The sequence below is a fragment of the Rutidosis leptorrhynchoides genome, chromosome 4, assembly GCF_046630445.1.
Source record: "Rutidosis leptorrhynchoides isolate AG116_Rl617_1_P2 chromosome 4, CSIRO_AGI_Rlap_v1, whole genome shotgun sequence".
In the NCBI taxonomy this organism is placed as follows: domain Eukaryota; kingdom Viridiplantae; phylum Streptophyta; class Magnoliopsida; order Asterales; family Asteraceae; genus Rutidosis; species Rutidosis leptorrhynchoides.
The window spans coordinates 531,575,002-531,590,606 of record NC_092336.1 but is presented as its reverse complement, the minus strand read 5'-3'; the positions used below and the strand labels follow the sequence as shown (position 1 = coordinate 531,590,606).

General features: G+C 34.4%; 4 protein-coding genes across 4 annotated transcripts; 1 reads left to right on the top strand and 3 right to left on the bottom strand.

Annotated features, from left to right (window-relative positions):
• Positions 1 to 207: 207 nt before the first annotated feature.
• Positions 208 to 894, bottom strand: LOC139842578 (uncharacterized). The gene has a single exon (XM_071832699.1). It carries the CDS (start codon positions 892 to 894, stop codon positions 208 to 210), a length of 687 nt encoding a protein of 228 aa, XP_071688800.1.
• Positions 895 to 978: 84 nt separating this feature from the next.
• On the bottom strand, positions 979 to 1,911 carry LOC139842577 (uncharacterized). The gene has a single exon (XM_071832698.1). It carries the CDS (start codon positions 1,909 to 1,911, stop codon positions 979 to 981), a length of 933 nt encoding a protein of 310 aa, XP_071688799.1.
• Positions 1,912 to 2,415: 504 nt separating this feature from the next.
• LOC139842575 (uncharacterized) lies at positions 2,416 to 6,367 on the bottom strand. Its single transcript, XM_071832697.1, has 10 exons — positions 6,306 to 6,367; positions 6,014 to 6,038; positions 5,899 to 5,972; positions 5,487 to 5,632; positions 5,311 to 5,379; positions 4,885 to 5,238; positions 4,289 to 4,732; positions 3,890 to 4,201; positions 2,953 to 3,321; positions 2,416 to 2,561 (listed from the first exon to the last, which is right to left on the bottom strand). Exons 1-10 carry the CDS (start codon positions 6,365 to 6,367, stop codon positions 2,416 to 2,418), a joined length of 2,001 nt encoding a protein of 666 aa, XP_071688798.1.
• A 713-nt stretch (positions 6,368 to 7,080) lies between these two features.
• Positions 7,081 to 7,617, top strand: LOC139842574 (auxin-induced protein 6B-like). Its single transcript, XM_071832696.1, has one exon. The coding sequence runs from the start codon at positions 7,186 to 7,188 to the stop codon at positions 7,615 to 7,617; it is 432 nt and encodes a 143-aa protein (XP_071688797.1). The 5' UTR covers positions 7,081 to 7,185.
• Positions 7,618 to 15,605: the final 7,988 nt, after the last annotated feature.

The window sequence follows — 15,605 nt, the reverse complement described above, 5'->3', positions numbered from 1 at the left end:
CATATAAAATGATTTTCAAAAAGTCTTTGTACACTATATTTTTGGTGATGTTGAGGTCTCTTTTTTCCTCTTTCTTTATGAGGATTTTTAAGTCGTGGGGAGTAGTTGCTCTTGATAGAGTAACATATAATTGACCATGACTGAAAAAGGGTTTTGGAAGGTAGATTCCTATTTTGTTCAATGATTGTCCCTGGCTTTTGTTAATCGTCATGGCGTATTGACGGGATGTTGGACTCTTTTGAATATATAGGGTAAGACATTGTCTTTATGAATTAAGTTTATTCTTGGGAGGTGCACTTTCTGCCCGACTTTGGTTCCAGTGATGATTTCAGCCTCGATATGTCGTGTTAACAATTGTGTTGTTATCATCCATGTTCCGTTGCAAACATCACCAGCTATGTTTAGATTTCTTAGTAGTATTATCGGAACGCCGACTTTGAGTGTGAGCACGTGCGGAGGGAGGCTGGGGAAATTTTGCGAGTTGAGATACTCTGCGGGATATAACAATTCTGTTTGGCCCCCGTCATTATTGTAAGGTATAGCAGAATCGCAACAAGTATATGTTCTCTCTTCTTTGTTGATCTTTTGGATAATTGTTTTATTAATAATATCAACGGTTTCATTTTTTGGACATACAATAGCTTTTTGCTGCAGTTGTAACACACATAGGTTGCGTAACAGTTCGTCATTATATATGAATGATATCAGGTTTGATAAACCATTCTTATTGTCAGTAATGCAGTATTCATCTGGGATTTTGACCCATGATGTATTCTGAGGATCGCTGTCATCTGGGTCGCCTATGTTTCCATCCCCAATCTGTAACAACCACTCTGCAAACGTTTTGATGTTTTCTTTTTCTGTATTTGAGAGATTTGGTTGTAATAGGCGCATATTTTCTTCTAGTGTTATTATCCGAAAATATTTCCATAAGGGTGAAAAGACGATCGAGGCGTTTTGGATTTCTAGTTTACCGCATCACTTTTTAAATGGTAACGTTTGTCGAAAATCTTCGCCTAAAATGAAACTAAGACCTCCAAAAGGAATGCCAGGAGCATCGAAGATGTCTCTTAACATTCGGTCTAGGGTTTCTACACATTTCCAATCGTTCATGGGTACCTCATCCCAAATAATGAGCTCTACTTTTGTTAGGAGTGTTGCCATTTGAGTCTTCTTTTTTATATTACAAACGCTCTCATCTGTTAAATCAAGTGGTATTCTAAACTGCGAATGCGCTGTTTGACTGGATGGTAACAGTAATGATGCAATACCGGAAGAAGCTACAGCTAAAACTATTTTCCCTTCAACTCGTAACGATGTCGTAAGGGCTTTCCAAAGGAAATTTTTCCCCGTACCTCCGTGACCGTAAACGAAAATTAGTTCTTGTTTTCGGTTCACATTGGTGTTAATAACTGTATCACAAACCATTTTTTGTTTTTGGTTTAGCTTACTCAGCAATATTGATCTTTCTATTGCTAATGCATCACGATCATAGTTCCTCTCTTCCATGATAAGCCTATTTTGTAAATCATCTAGTAAATGTTGAGGGATCAATGGCAAACCGAAGTCTGAAACATTTGTTGAATGCTCGTTTAGAAAAATTTGAAGCTCGTAGAGTATATAACCTTGTAATTCTTCTGAATTTATAATTATACTCGACATGTGCAAAGATGCTACTGCACGGAGAGGAATATCATCCGACATTAATTTCCACGTCTCTCTCCAAAGTTTGGCCGGATCAGCAACGTCTCGGTATAAAAGTATATGACAGAAAAGAGTACGTAATTCTTTTGATGTTACTGCTGCACCTGCCTCATCCATAGCTGTTAACCACTCCCTGTGGTCACCTAAAAGACCCATTACCAAACAGGCTTCGCGATAAGTACAGTAAGTGCGATCTCTTACCGTCATTAGGTCTTTGAAAGACGTACTACCTTTTTGATGGCATAACAACATTCTTAGATAGAATATCTCTCCAAAGACAGGGTGCATATATGATAATCAACCGATTGATGGTTTATTGAGGTTAAACCTTTGTTTCCATCTTTTTTCGTTCCCGACCCAGACATATTCGGAAGGAAAGTCTAGATATGTCAAGTGCCTTCCGTCAGAAGAATTCTGGTTGTACAAAAGCCATTCAGTAAGAGTTGTCTTCTCACCTACAGGATTTCGTACTACTGACTGTAGTCGTTGATTAGAACGAAATGTAACTAACTGCATGTCTTATAGATGAACCGCGATAACTTGAACTGCATGTTCTCTGTAATGTATCGGAAAGTTGTAGATTCTCCAAGCAGCTTCGTGAGGACAAATGAACAGGGCGTCGACAAAGTTTTGTATCTCATCGACATTAGCAGAACGTTTAGCATTAGTAGATGAAGATGAACTAAGTTGTCTTGGAATATGCGCTGCTATTCAGTCAGAGCCTTTGGATATATATTTGAACAAATATTTTATGAGCATCGTCCATCCACACCACTCAATGTTGATATGGGCGTGAAATTTGAGCCACAGGGCACGATTGTATGGCACAACGTATCCGTTATCTTGACTGCATATTCCTGCATAAAAAAATAGACGAATAAAACATTATCAATCGCTTTCTATAAAATACTCTGCTTAGTAAAATAAATATCATGACAATGTATCATAATACCAACTAAAAACTGACTTAAAAAAAAAAAAAAAACAGAAAAAGAAAGTTGACAAAGTAGTTATCTTATTTGGTAAGTTTTATATTTTTAGTTAATTTTGTGCTCCATATAATGAAATTATTATTCACTTATGCCTAAACAATTGACTTTTTGAGTTAAATCCTTTGTTAAATAACTACAACTTATAATCTAAGGCATAAAATTTTCATACCTATTTTATAAGTATCATATAGTCAGGGAGCAAATATATTTAATTTCATAAAAAGAGAAAAACCTAATGTTTTGTCTTAGTTTATACCTTTATCAACTGAAATTCCAGAGTTACGCCTCCGGTAATGCACAAATCCATCTTTGTCGAAATATGTTGCTTCATTATAAACTTTTGGGAATCTCTTCAAACAGACATTGTCCCTGTTAAACACACCTGATGGGCTGATTTCTACGTCCTGAATGCAAGGTGCACTTTTGTTAACCAAGCCACATGGTCCGTGCATCATCATTTCCGATACTACCTTAAAAGCTTTCGGATCCCTTGTTGGATCTGGTAACTCAGCAGATATGTACCAATCAACATCATGCGGTTTGAAGGAATTTGAAAGAGAATGAGTCCACAATAACGTGTGACAGTGTGGCAATCCCTTCTTTTGAAACTCTATAGTGTATAACACTGCATCAGATATAGAACATTAGCCATTACAATTAGTATACTAAATTTGTATTAAATAGTAGATATTACAGTAAATATAATAATTTTGTATTATTACAGATTTATTATGCATAGTAATAGATTTTAAATTGCAATATATCAAATTCAATTAATTATATTTTTGGATTGCGTATACCTTATCTGAAATTATCGTATCAGCCTTGAAGCTAACATAAGTAATATTAAAACTACCATCAGACATACAACAATTTATTTATTTATTAACGACAGGTATGATACTTAATCTGATTAAGCATTTCCTATTACAAAAAGCATCCTAGTTCAGTGCTTCTATTTTAAAAACATACTGAACAGCAAAATAAAGTTGGTCCCGATTTATCTGTTATAGTATGAATCAGTTAACAAATAAACTCTATTTATTATCTATTCCAAATCATGATAATACAACTAAATTACTCATTTAATCATATACTTTGAGCTATTGTTCGAAATGGAAGAGTAAGTTAGAATAAGTGAATGCGTATAAAGTCGTACCAAATAATTAAAAGGAAAGAAAATAATAGTATACTTGCTTTCCATGAACCGAGTAACTCTTCTTCCTTTAAAACAGAGACATATATCCTGACTTTCATATGAAAAACTCTCGAAATTATGTCGGCACGATCATTAGCAGATAGGTGAGAATATTTATGGAGATATCTTTTAATCTCTGGCCATTTGGAATTACAGGTAAAGGTGATAAAGAATCTAGGATTTTCGTAAACACGACAAATGGCTAACGCATCTAAGTAATGACTATACATATACCTAGGGCCTCCTGTAAATGATGCTGGAAAAATAGTTCTTGATCCAACTTCAGACCCATAATGATCACCTCTAGCTAAAGCATCATATAATCAGGATAAGTACTCATTACGTATATCTCGTTGATTACGTCTTACATAATCCAACCTATCTGACTCTATACTGCAATATACAGTAACGATGTACTGTTGAAATAGCCGTCCGCATCTCGAAAGAAGACCAAACTGATTGAACCTGTCATGTAGTTGGTAAATGTAAAACGTATTCATAGTTAACTTTTTCTTATGCCTACTTGTTCTACCACTAATACTTCTCAATGTCAGTCCTGGATGGTAGCCCGGCTGACCAAAAACAAACAACAGAGGAAACTGAAGGGACATGTATGACATATGTAATTTATTAACACACTGAGGTGTACCTCCTTTACACTCGACAATAAGATCATAATCGGTCCGAGTGCCATCATCAAAGCCATAAACAATAGCTCCTAATGCATCATAAGTTGGATATTCGTATTGTCTTGAACCTATCACGCTAAACAACCTAATCCTCAAATCTGGCACATCGGACTCGTTAATCTTATCCCTTGCCGTTCTAAAGAGTTTTACTAACTCATTTTTGAGTTCAAAAGATCAATTAGATTAACAACTACATCATAACTGAGACTACCAGTATTGTCACCACCAAAAAACCTCATTCTATTACTTGCTTCATCACCCGTATCATATATATACAGTTGAAGAAACCTAGGAGGATTACCTTCTTCAGGACATAAAGATCCTATCCAATGGTACACTTGCCCAAAAATCTTAAATACATATGGCCCCATACCATTATTAACATGATCATCTATATGCGCACCATAAGAAGCCATACTAAACATTTGATTATATGCCTTTATATTATCCATAAATTGCTTATCGCCTAATAAGTCTATAATCATTTGTGGAGGAACCTCTTCCCGAGGTAAAGAAACACGACCACCTTCGCAACAACGATTATAATTCAAAGAAGATGGTGACACCCTTAACCGTTCTTCATACCAAAACATAGCACCACAATAAGAACAAACACAATTACAATCACCAATGTCTTCATAATCATTAGTAACACCTGCAAAATGAATATTGTAAATTTCGACACATAGTTTTTAGAACCCCTGATGAATTAACAATGAAAGCTAACCTTGTGAAACACTGGAATGTTGATGATACGATTGAACAGACTGAAGAGATGAAACAAATGGATTCTGATCTGAAATAGAAAACACAACAATGACAACAACGTTTAGCAATACAAAAAATATATATACACATACGAATCCGAACTTATAAAAAAACTAAACAAAAAACAATTTATACCTATATTAGAAGTCATTCCAGCAGATGATACGCCATGACCATCAAAGGAACCAAAGACGAAAGGATCGGAAGATCCAACACATTCAGCTGCATATTGGTGAGTTGATTGTTTTCTTTTTTTAACTGACTTAGGATGTGTATCACCACTAAAACCACCAACAGCAGATGGGCCAGCGTGCTCCACAGACAATTTTTTTTTGGTGGCATTTTAAACCCTCTTTCATACCCAGACCCAAATACAACAATGCAGCATAAAAAAACGAACGACATATACATAAATAGCAATATGAAAAACATGTTACCAATGGCAGTAAACAGAATTACCAAATTAAAATCACAACAACAGATAACACAATAACCTAACTTAGCAACATTCAATACTCTAATAATATGCGATTAAACAACAAATTACGGTTGGTTAACAGCGCACATCACAGAAAGTAAATCAATAACATCCGAAATTTCAAACAAATCAAATAACAAATTCTGAAAAGATATTAAAAAGCAATAAAGAAAAAGAAGTATACCTGTAAACGCGAAATATATGTGACACTGAAGAAGATGGAGATAAGGCATTATAAACGGAGATCGTAGACGTATGAAAAACTAAGAAGAAGTAAAGATGAAAAAAGAGAAAGAAGAGATGAAGCGGTGGGATCAACAGAAAATAATAAAAGGGAAAAAAATAAAAGAGAGAAACATAAAGCAGAAAAAGTGGAAACCACGTGAGCAAAAAAGGAAGTGCCAAGTACTGATCTAAAACACGTGGCTGTCAAAGAGGGAAAAAAAAAGAAAGAAAGCAGGATCGAACCATGGTACCTGGCAACCTGAAAACCCGTGTAAACCACCCACGCCAAGCAGCTATACCTGCGACACTCCATTACGTAAAAGATATAAAATGTATTAAATGGCAGGCTGTTATAAGTAAAACGACAGGAATCTAGGTTGTTATTAGTATATAATGTTAATGTTAATGTTAATGTTAATTCAAATTATTAATGATAATAAAATCAAAGAGACAAATACGATATTATTATCCAAAATTTATGGTAATGTTATGATTCAGATAATCATCCAACGGTTGTAATAGAATACACTTACTTAATTATTACTTTCTTTTTATATACTCCGTATTAGTTTTTTTTTTTTTTTTGGACAACGATTGGGATCACCCGAGGGGGACTAAACCACCCGTTGCGATCATCTCCCGTTTCGACTATGCCGATGCAGCGATAATAACCCCGCCCCCATCGCTGCCCGAGAGGAAACCTTGAAACCGATCAAAGGTTAGATAGATTAGATTATTATTATTATTATTATTATTATTATTATTATATTATTATTATTATTATTGTTATTATTATTTATAATTTATATTTATATTTATATTTATATTTATAAATAATACTATATAGTTGGCATAATAACGCCATTGTGCATATAAAATGATTAATTAAATGCCCACCAAGCGTTTAAATGAAATCATTAATTTTGAAAAAGTAACACAAGCACCCATAGTCTGGAATCACATGGCAAACAACATAATCTTCGCAATTAGCACAATCTTCAGTGGTAATTTCGTCCTTCACAAACTCCATAAGGCCAACACTCCTATAAAACAACTCCAAAAGTACTGTAAATTTATCTCAAAAACAAAACACCACACGCTCTCTTCCCACCCGTACCGCCGGCCGTCGATATGTCACCAGGGATCGGTAAATCAAGCAAAATCCGTCACATTGTCAGAGTCCGACAAATGCTCTGTCGTTGGCGTAAAAGAGCCATGTCATCATCACCATCTCGTATGTTAACAGCAACAGACGTGCCAGCCGGACACGTGGCGATCTGTGTTGGCAGCAGTTGTCGTAGATTTATTGTAAGAGCAACGTATCTTAACCACCCAGTGTTTCAGAAGCTTTTAATGGAAGCTGAAGAAGAATATGGATTTTGCAACATAGGTCCATTAACTATTCCATGCGAAGAGTCCAAGTTTGAAGAAATACTCCGGTTCGTTGCTAAACCGGAATATAATACGGTTAACAAATCCGACCGGTTCGATGAGTTCCAAAGATCTTGTCACGTGGGTTATGCTCCGGAATCTAAGCCCTTACTTCATGGATCCGTGCATTAAACGTTACCGAGTCAACTCGGTTACATTAACTACTATTCTAAACTTTTATTACTAGAAGTAGTTTAGAGGGTTTTTTTAATCTGTGTAAAATGTTTGAGTGTGTTTCTTTTTTTGCTTGGGAGGATTGGGAAGAACGAGTTGTAAATAGACTCAGACCGAGTCGTTCCGAGTTGAATGGAAAAAAAAAAGATTATTATGAGATGAATATTTTCGAGTATATTACTCGATCCGCATATTTGTCATACTCCATAATTAGTTAACTACCGACTTAGGGTGCGTTTGTTTGTCTCTAAATGGAATGATTCAGTGCTGAATGCTGAACCATTCAGCATGTTTGTTTCTGACCTCTGAATGACATATGGTGCTGAATGGTTCAGAATTCAGTTCTGAACCATTCAGATTTGTAACACTCTCTTAAACATTAAGAGCCTAATTTTTATGTAATATTCTTTTCAAATCATATCTAGAACGTTTAACCAACAAGTATATTGTATTTTCAATTCACGTAACACGTTAATAAGGTAAATTTACTCAGTTTATATCGTTCATTTGAAATTATTATCAAACAGCTTATTTTCATTCAGAATAAACTTTATTCAGAGGCTTTGAACCATTCAGCGCTAAATTATTCAGTTTTATCAAACACACCTTAATGTAAATACTTCAGAGTTTTGAGCGTGATAGTCGTTGGTACAAAGTTGATTATGTTTCTTACATTGGCAAAACTGCAACCCGAGTTTCAATTTGTCTAAATTGAGTCCTTTTGGTAGCTTTCTGAATTATGAATTTACAAATACTATTTTTTTGTTGATCGATTAATATGGTTTTTGAATAGTTTTATTTATGTAAACCATCACTAGATAGCCAGTGGTTGAGGTTTCGTGTTCCTTGTAAGAGATTTTAGATTCGAATCCCGTCTTAGACGAATATTTAGTGGTGGTCATGGAAGAGTTGAAAACAGCTAGAGAGTAATCATGCTGGACAGCATAGAAACCTTCTACCTTTTTACCTTTATTTAAGTACATTTTCCTATTGTGCAAATATGGTTGGTATTATGTGCATTGTTTAAAAGACATTGTTGTGCAAAGATCAATTTTAACTGAGTACAAGTTCTTACATTTTATAATTTGAACAAAAACATAGTTGAGATTTTCTTTTTTTTTTTCTTCCTTTTTTGACTAAAATAACGAATGCTATTAATAAAAAAATCTTCACCGAATAATAAAAATCCTAACAATTATAGACAAAATAACTCATATATGCTCGAAACACATAACTATCACAAATTGACGATAACTGCAACCGAATCCAACCAAAATCACCAACACTAAACAAGCAAATCAAGAGACCAACAACAAGAATTGCGCTAAATGAAAACAAGACGAACAAATATAAAATAGCGTCGAACAAACTAATCAGTCAAAAACCGAAAGAATCTAGAATGTTCAACCGTTTTGGGAGTATCCTTTTCAGTTTCTTTCATAGTGTAGATGAACCACAAATTCGGCGCATTGGTGATGACCTGACTTTTCATAAGTGATGTCAGGGGTTCGATTATTTTCCTTTCTGGTTATCCACCCATTTCACGAGCTTAAGAGGTTTCGGTCGTCTATGCATTTGAGCCTCACCCTATGAGATTTCACCATCAGGGGCGGATCTACTGTAGGACCAGTGGTGACACCACAGAAATACGCGATGTAGTGGATTTTGCTTTGGATTTTAACTAGTGACATCACTAGATAGTGTACATATTTTTTGGTGACACCATTGAAATATGACATCTAGTAGATTTTTTTTGGGGGTTTAAGTGGTGGCATCAGTGACTATCAATCCTAGATTCACCACTGTTCACCATACACGATGCCCGTATGAATTCGTCATGAGGTTATACTCATGAGGGGACTGTATTGATTAGTCCAGAAAAATGATCGAGTGATTGAGTTCCGGCATCACGTTCGGACCCGTCAATGACTCTAAGTCTCTAACTGCCATTAAAAAAACGTAGTGTCGATGCATGCTCATGTCTTACAATTAAAAATTGAAATAGAAGTAACCTAATGAAAGCGTTAAGTGTTATAAATAATTTAAGCATGGATTGTACGGAGTAGCATATTTAAGTTAGTAAAGTAGTTATTGCCTTTCCAGAAGAAAAAAAATAATACTAATAAATAAAGTAAAATAAAATAAGTTATCGGAAGTGGTTGTGTCTAATTAAATATAACCATTAAGGTTATGTTTAGAAAAATATTAAAAGTGTTATAATTTAAAAGTTTATAACTACCTTTAGTGATCTGACTCTTGGTTATGGACTACTGATATTAAAGAGAAATGAGAGAGTAATAAATCTTATTGAAGTGAATGGTGCAAAAACTCATTACATTCGATCCTATATTTATACTATAAATTTTACTGTGCAGTTAGGTGAAATAATAATACACCCGTGATCATGAACATAGTTTGTCATCCACTTTATGTCTTTATCATAACACTCCTCCTTGGATGACAAATTATTAAAGAGCAACTTAGTACTGCCTCGTTAAAAACCTTGCTAAAGAAAAACCCAGTGGAATAAAACTTTAGCCAAGAGAAAAAGAGTGCAGCATAGAGTTGACTCCCCCTCAAGTAGACATCATTGAGTCGTCACATGTTTTGAACATGCCTCATGCCAATATTGTGAACATGCGTTCTGAAAATAGCAGTTGGAAGTGCTTTGGTGAAAAGATCAGCAGAGTTTTTGCTAGTTTGAACATGTCTCATTTCAATCTGGTTGTCTTTGATGAGATCTTGAGTGTAAGAGAAGAATCTAGGAGGTATGTGTTTCGTTCGGTCACTTTTGATATACCCTTCTTTCATCTGTGCTATGCAAGCTGCATTATCTTCATAGATAGTTGTTGGGCTTTTATCGCGTTCTAGTCCACAAGAATCAGTAATGAGTTGTGTCATTGATCTCAACCAAAAACATTCCCGAGTAGCTTCATGTAATGCAATCACTTCGGCATGATTTGATGATGTTGCAACAAGTGTTTGTTTTTGAGAACGCCATGATATTACGGTACCGCCATTTAGGAATACATATCCAGTTTGAGATTTGGCTTTATGTGGATCAGATAAATAACCTGCATCTGCATAACCAACTAAATTTTGTTTTGAATTGTTAGAATAAAATAATCCTAAATCAGTAGTTCCTCGAAGGTATCGAAATATGTGTTTGATCCCATTCCAGTGTCTTTTGGTAGGAGCTGAGCTGAATCTTGCCAGCAAATTAACTGCAAAAGAAATGTCAGGTCTTGTACAATTTGTAAGATACATAAGAGCTCCAATTGCACTAAGATATGGTACTTCTGGTCCCAGGATATCTTCATGATCTTCACAGGGACGAAATGGATCAGTGTCAACATTAAGTGATCTAACAACCATAGGAGTACTTAATGGTTTTGCCTTGTCCATATTAAAACGTTTTAAAATCTTTTCAGTATATGTTGTTTGATGTACAAGTAAACCATTAGGCATATGTTCAATTTGTAAACCAAGGCAATACTTGGTTTTTCCGAGATCTTTCATTTCAAATTCTTTCTTTAGAAGTTGAATGGCTTCATGGATCTCTTTATTTGTACCTATGATATTAAGATCATCAACATAAACAGCTATGATCACATATCCGGATGTTGTTTTCTTAATGAAAACACATGGGCAAATAAGATTATTAGTATACCCTTTGCTTATCAAGTAATCACTTAATCGTTTATACCACATGCGACCCAATTGTTTCAACCCATATAAAGACCTTTGTAACTTGATTGAGTACATTTCTTTGGGTTTTGCATTGGTTGCTTCTGATACCTTAAATCCTTCAGGTATCTTCATATATATATCACTATCAAGTGATCCATAAAGATAAGCAGTCACAACATCCATGAGATGCATTTCTAAATTTTTAGAAACTGCCAGGCTGATTAAGTATCTAAAAGTAATTGCATCCATAACAGGAGAATAAGTTTCCTCATAATCAATTCCTGGTCTTTGAGAAAAACCTTGAGCTACAAGTCTAGCTTTATACCTTGTAACTTCATTTTTCTCATTTCTTTTTCGCACAAAAACCCATCTATATCCCACAGGTTTCACATCTTTAGGTGTGAGAATGATAGATCCGAAAACTTTTCTTTTATTGAGCGATTCAAATTCAGCTCGTATTGCTCCTTTCCAATGATCCCAATCATGTCTATTTTGACCTTCCATGACAGATTTTGGTTCTGGATCATCATCATCATTCATGATGTCATATGCAACATTATATGAAAATATCTCATCAAGATTTTTCATTTCATTTCGGTTCCATAATATTTTTGAATGTGCATAATTGATTGAAAATTCCGTATTGACATCATCAATCTCCTCTGCAGAAGGAGTATTGATTTGTAGTTCTTCTTGAACACTTTCTTTTACCTCATTATCAGCTGATTTTCTTTTTCGAGGATTTTTGTCTTTGGAACCAATTGGTCTCCCACGTTTCTGGCGTGGCAAAGACTCAAGAATGATATTATTGCCAGTTTTTGGAATTTCAATTCGAGCTGGAGCATTTGCTGCTGGTATATATGATTTAGTCACCCTTTTTGTATCTGTAAATGCATCGGGCAATTTATTCGCAAGTTCTTGCATATGCATTATTTTTTGAACTTCGGTCTCGCATTCTTTTGTGCGAGGATCAAGATACATTAATTGAGGTTCACACCATGAAACATCATTTTCTTTATTTTTTATTTCTCCCCCTAATCTAGGGAATAATGTTTCATTAAAGTGACAATCAGCAAAACGTGCTGTAAAAACATCACCCGTCATGAGTTCAATATATCTTATTATTGAAGATGTTTCATATCCAACATATATTCTCATCCTTCTTTGAGGACCCATTTTAGTACGTTGTGGTGGTGCGATAGGGACATAAACCGCACAACCAAATGTTCTAAGGTGAGAAATATTTGGCTGATGGTCAAAAGCAAGTTGCAAGGGAGAATATGTATGACTTGCGCTTGGTCTAATGCGAATCAATGATGCAGCATGCAAAATTGCATGGCCCCATACAGATATTGGGAGTTTTGTTCGCATTATCAATGGTCTAGCTATTAGCTGCAATCGTTTAATTAATGATTCAGCTAAACTATTTTGTGTATGCACATGGGCAACGGGATGTTCAACAATAATCCCAATAGACATGCAAAAATTATTAAATGCTTGAGATGTAAACTCACCGGCATTATCTAGTCTCACCCTTTTAATAGTATAATCAGGGAAATGTGCTCTCAATTTAATAATTTGAGCAAGAAATTTTGCAAATGCCATATTTCGACTTGATAATAGACAAACATGAGACCATCTACTAGATGCTTCTATTAGAACCATAAAATATCTAAATGGTCCACATGGTGGATGAATTGGTCCACATATATCACCTTGAATTCTTTCAAGAAACATTGGTGATTCTTTTTCAACCTTAAGAGGTGATGGTCTTATTATCGACTTTCCAAGTGAGCATGATGTACATGGGATAAGTGCATCATGAGGGATCCTTTGATCCGCCAATGAATGTCCATGTGTATTTTGTATTATTCTTTTCATCATTGTTGATCCTGGGTGGCCTAATCTCTCATGCCACAAACTGATCATTACAGGATCACATGATTTTTCTTTAACTACCACATTTACTTCAGGTACATTTATATGTGTATAATGTAAACCAGAATGAAGTCTTGGTAGTTTTTCAATTATACGATTCTTATCAGTGATACTTAAATATTTTTCATTTTCTGTTGTCACTGACTGATAATCATATTCATTTTAGTATATGTCAGAGAAACTTAACAAATTTCTCTTTGACATGGGAGAAAATAAGGCATTATTTATCATAAAATTCGTACCATTTGGTAACATGAATTTTGCCTTTCCCATTCCTTTCATTAAGTCCACAGGACCTGATATAGTATGTATAGTTCCTTCCGTTGCTTTCAAGTCTGTGAAATATTTTTTAGATTTGAGTATGGTGTGAGTAGCACCACTGTCTGCAATACAAATATCTCCACCATTTGACTGATTTCTTACTCCAGCAGTATACATCGTGAACTTCAAAAAAAAATATGAGTACATAATTCATCAATATATTACATTCAAAACATGTTACAAACAATAGCACATAATAAGGAAATATGTAGTAAACTAGATATGGTGTAGATTGAAAATCTACAACCATTTATTTAACGAGAACATATAATAGGATATCTATATATATAGATATTAGAAATTTATTCATTAAAGTAGTCACAAGCTGGCTCAGTGATTTTTGTATCAAGGTCATCCACAAGATTTGCTTCTTTTCCTTTTCCCTTTAGGGATTCTTGATACCGATTAACAGAATGTTGATTTGTTAGGCAGTTTTTAGACCAGTGGTCAATTTTACCACATCGGTAACAAGAATCTTCAACATTCTTTGAAGAGCCTTCTTCAACATTGTGATTTGTGGGATTGTATGGTGTTTGAATTTTATAATTTTGTGGATTATTATTTCTTTGTCCACGACCACGACCACCACGACCACGACCACCACCACGACCATTACCATAAGGGTGATTTCGAACATAGTTATGATTTTTATTATTGTTATGGTAATTTCCATGATGATGGTTTTGGCCAATATGGCTACGACCTTGTCCACGCCCTCGTCCATGTGCATTTCTTCTTTTATTATTATTATTGTTAATAGCATTAGCTTCAGGAAATGCTAGCGCACCGGTAGGACGAGATTCTTGATTTTTCATCAGTAATTCTTTATTAACTTCTGCAACTAAGAGATAAGTTTGAAGTTTGGAAAAAGTTTTATAATTCTGCAATCTTAAATTTTCTTGCACAGTTATGCTTGCAGAATGCATTGTGGAGAAAGTTTTCTCCATCATATCAGCATCACTTATTTCTTGACCACATAATTGAAGGTTTGAATGGATCTTGAACATGACCGAGCTGTATTCACTTACCTTTTTGAAATCTTGGAACCTTAGATTTCTCCATTCTTCCCTCGCAGCTGGGAGTAATATTTCCTTTTGATTATCGAATCTACTCTTGATACTTTCCCATAAAACATGTGGATCTTTGATAGTGAGAAACATATGTTTTAAGATGGTATCAATATGTTTGCGAATAAAAGCAATTGATTTTAATTTATCTTGATCGGAACAAGTATTGTTTTCTTTTAAAGTTTCTAGAATACCCAATGATTCAAGATTTATTTCTACGTCCATAACCCATGATGTGTAGTTTGTTCCCGATACGTCTAAGGCATCAAACTCAAGCTTTGATAAGTTTGACATTTTCTATTTTCAGAAAGATGAACAACATAAATCATAATCATAATCATTTTTTTTCATAGACAAATAACAACATGAAATTAGAATTAGTTTAGATTCATAAGTAGCAAACAAAGGAATAATGGTATGATTACAAATAATAAAACCATAAGGGAAGGATAAAATATAGGTTCATCTAGTGGTGTACAAGCAACAAGGATGATAGCTATTATGACCAATACAGTAGGAAAAATCATCCTTGAGTTAATCATCTTTTTTAAAAAAAAATTTGAGAGTAGTAATTTGAGAAAATGAAGATTGATTTGTGAAAATGTGAAAACGGGGATGTTTAATTTATATTTGAAAAATATAGTTGTTGTAACGTCGTCAGTTGACGTTAACAATCGTTATGTATATATGACTGTTGTAACGTCGTTAGTTGACGTTAACGAATAAAGTCACTATATCAAAACGCGTATGAGTAATATAAAGGACAAGATTTTTTTTTTATATCATACGTAAAGAAAAAAAAAAACAAAAGACAAAATCTTTCAAAAAGATACGGAGTATATATATGAGATCAATTTATCAACTTGTTGATTTTGAAAATCTTATGTATTTAAAAAGTCGTATTTTTCAAATACTTTAGGGGTATGTTAT

Excerpts from the sequence above, each read along its gene's own strand:
- LOC139842578 (XM_071832699.1), bottom strand. The coding sequence starts at position 894 with ATGCGCCTATTACAACCAAATCTCTCAAATACAGAAAAAGAAAACATC.
- LOC139842577 (XM_071832698.1), bottom strand. The coding sequence starts at position 1,911 with ATGACGGTAAGAGATCGCACTTACTGTACTTATCGCGAAGCCTGTTTG.
- LOC139842575 (XM_071832697.1), bottom strand. The coding sequence starts at position 6,367 with ATGGAGTGTCGCAGGTATAGCTGCTTGGCGTGGGTGGTTTACACGGGT. Across the intron at positions 5,380-5,486 it reads TGGAATGACTTCTAATATAG|ATCAGAATCCATTTGTTTCA; the intron begins GTATAAATTGTT and ends TTTCTATTTCAG. Across the intron at positions 2,562-2,952 it reads TGGAATTTCAGTTGATAAAG|GAATATGCAGTCAAGATAAC; the intron begins GTATAAACTAAG and ends TTTTTTATGCAG.
- LOC139842574 (XM_071832696.1), top strand. The coding sequence starts at position 7,186 with ATGTCACCAGGGATCGGTAAATCAAGCAAAATCCGTCACATTGTCAGA.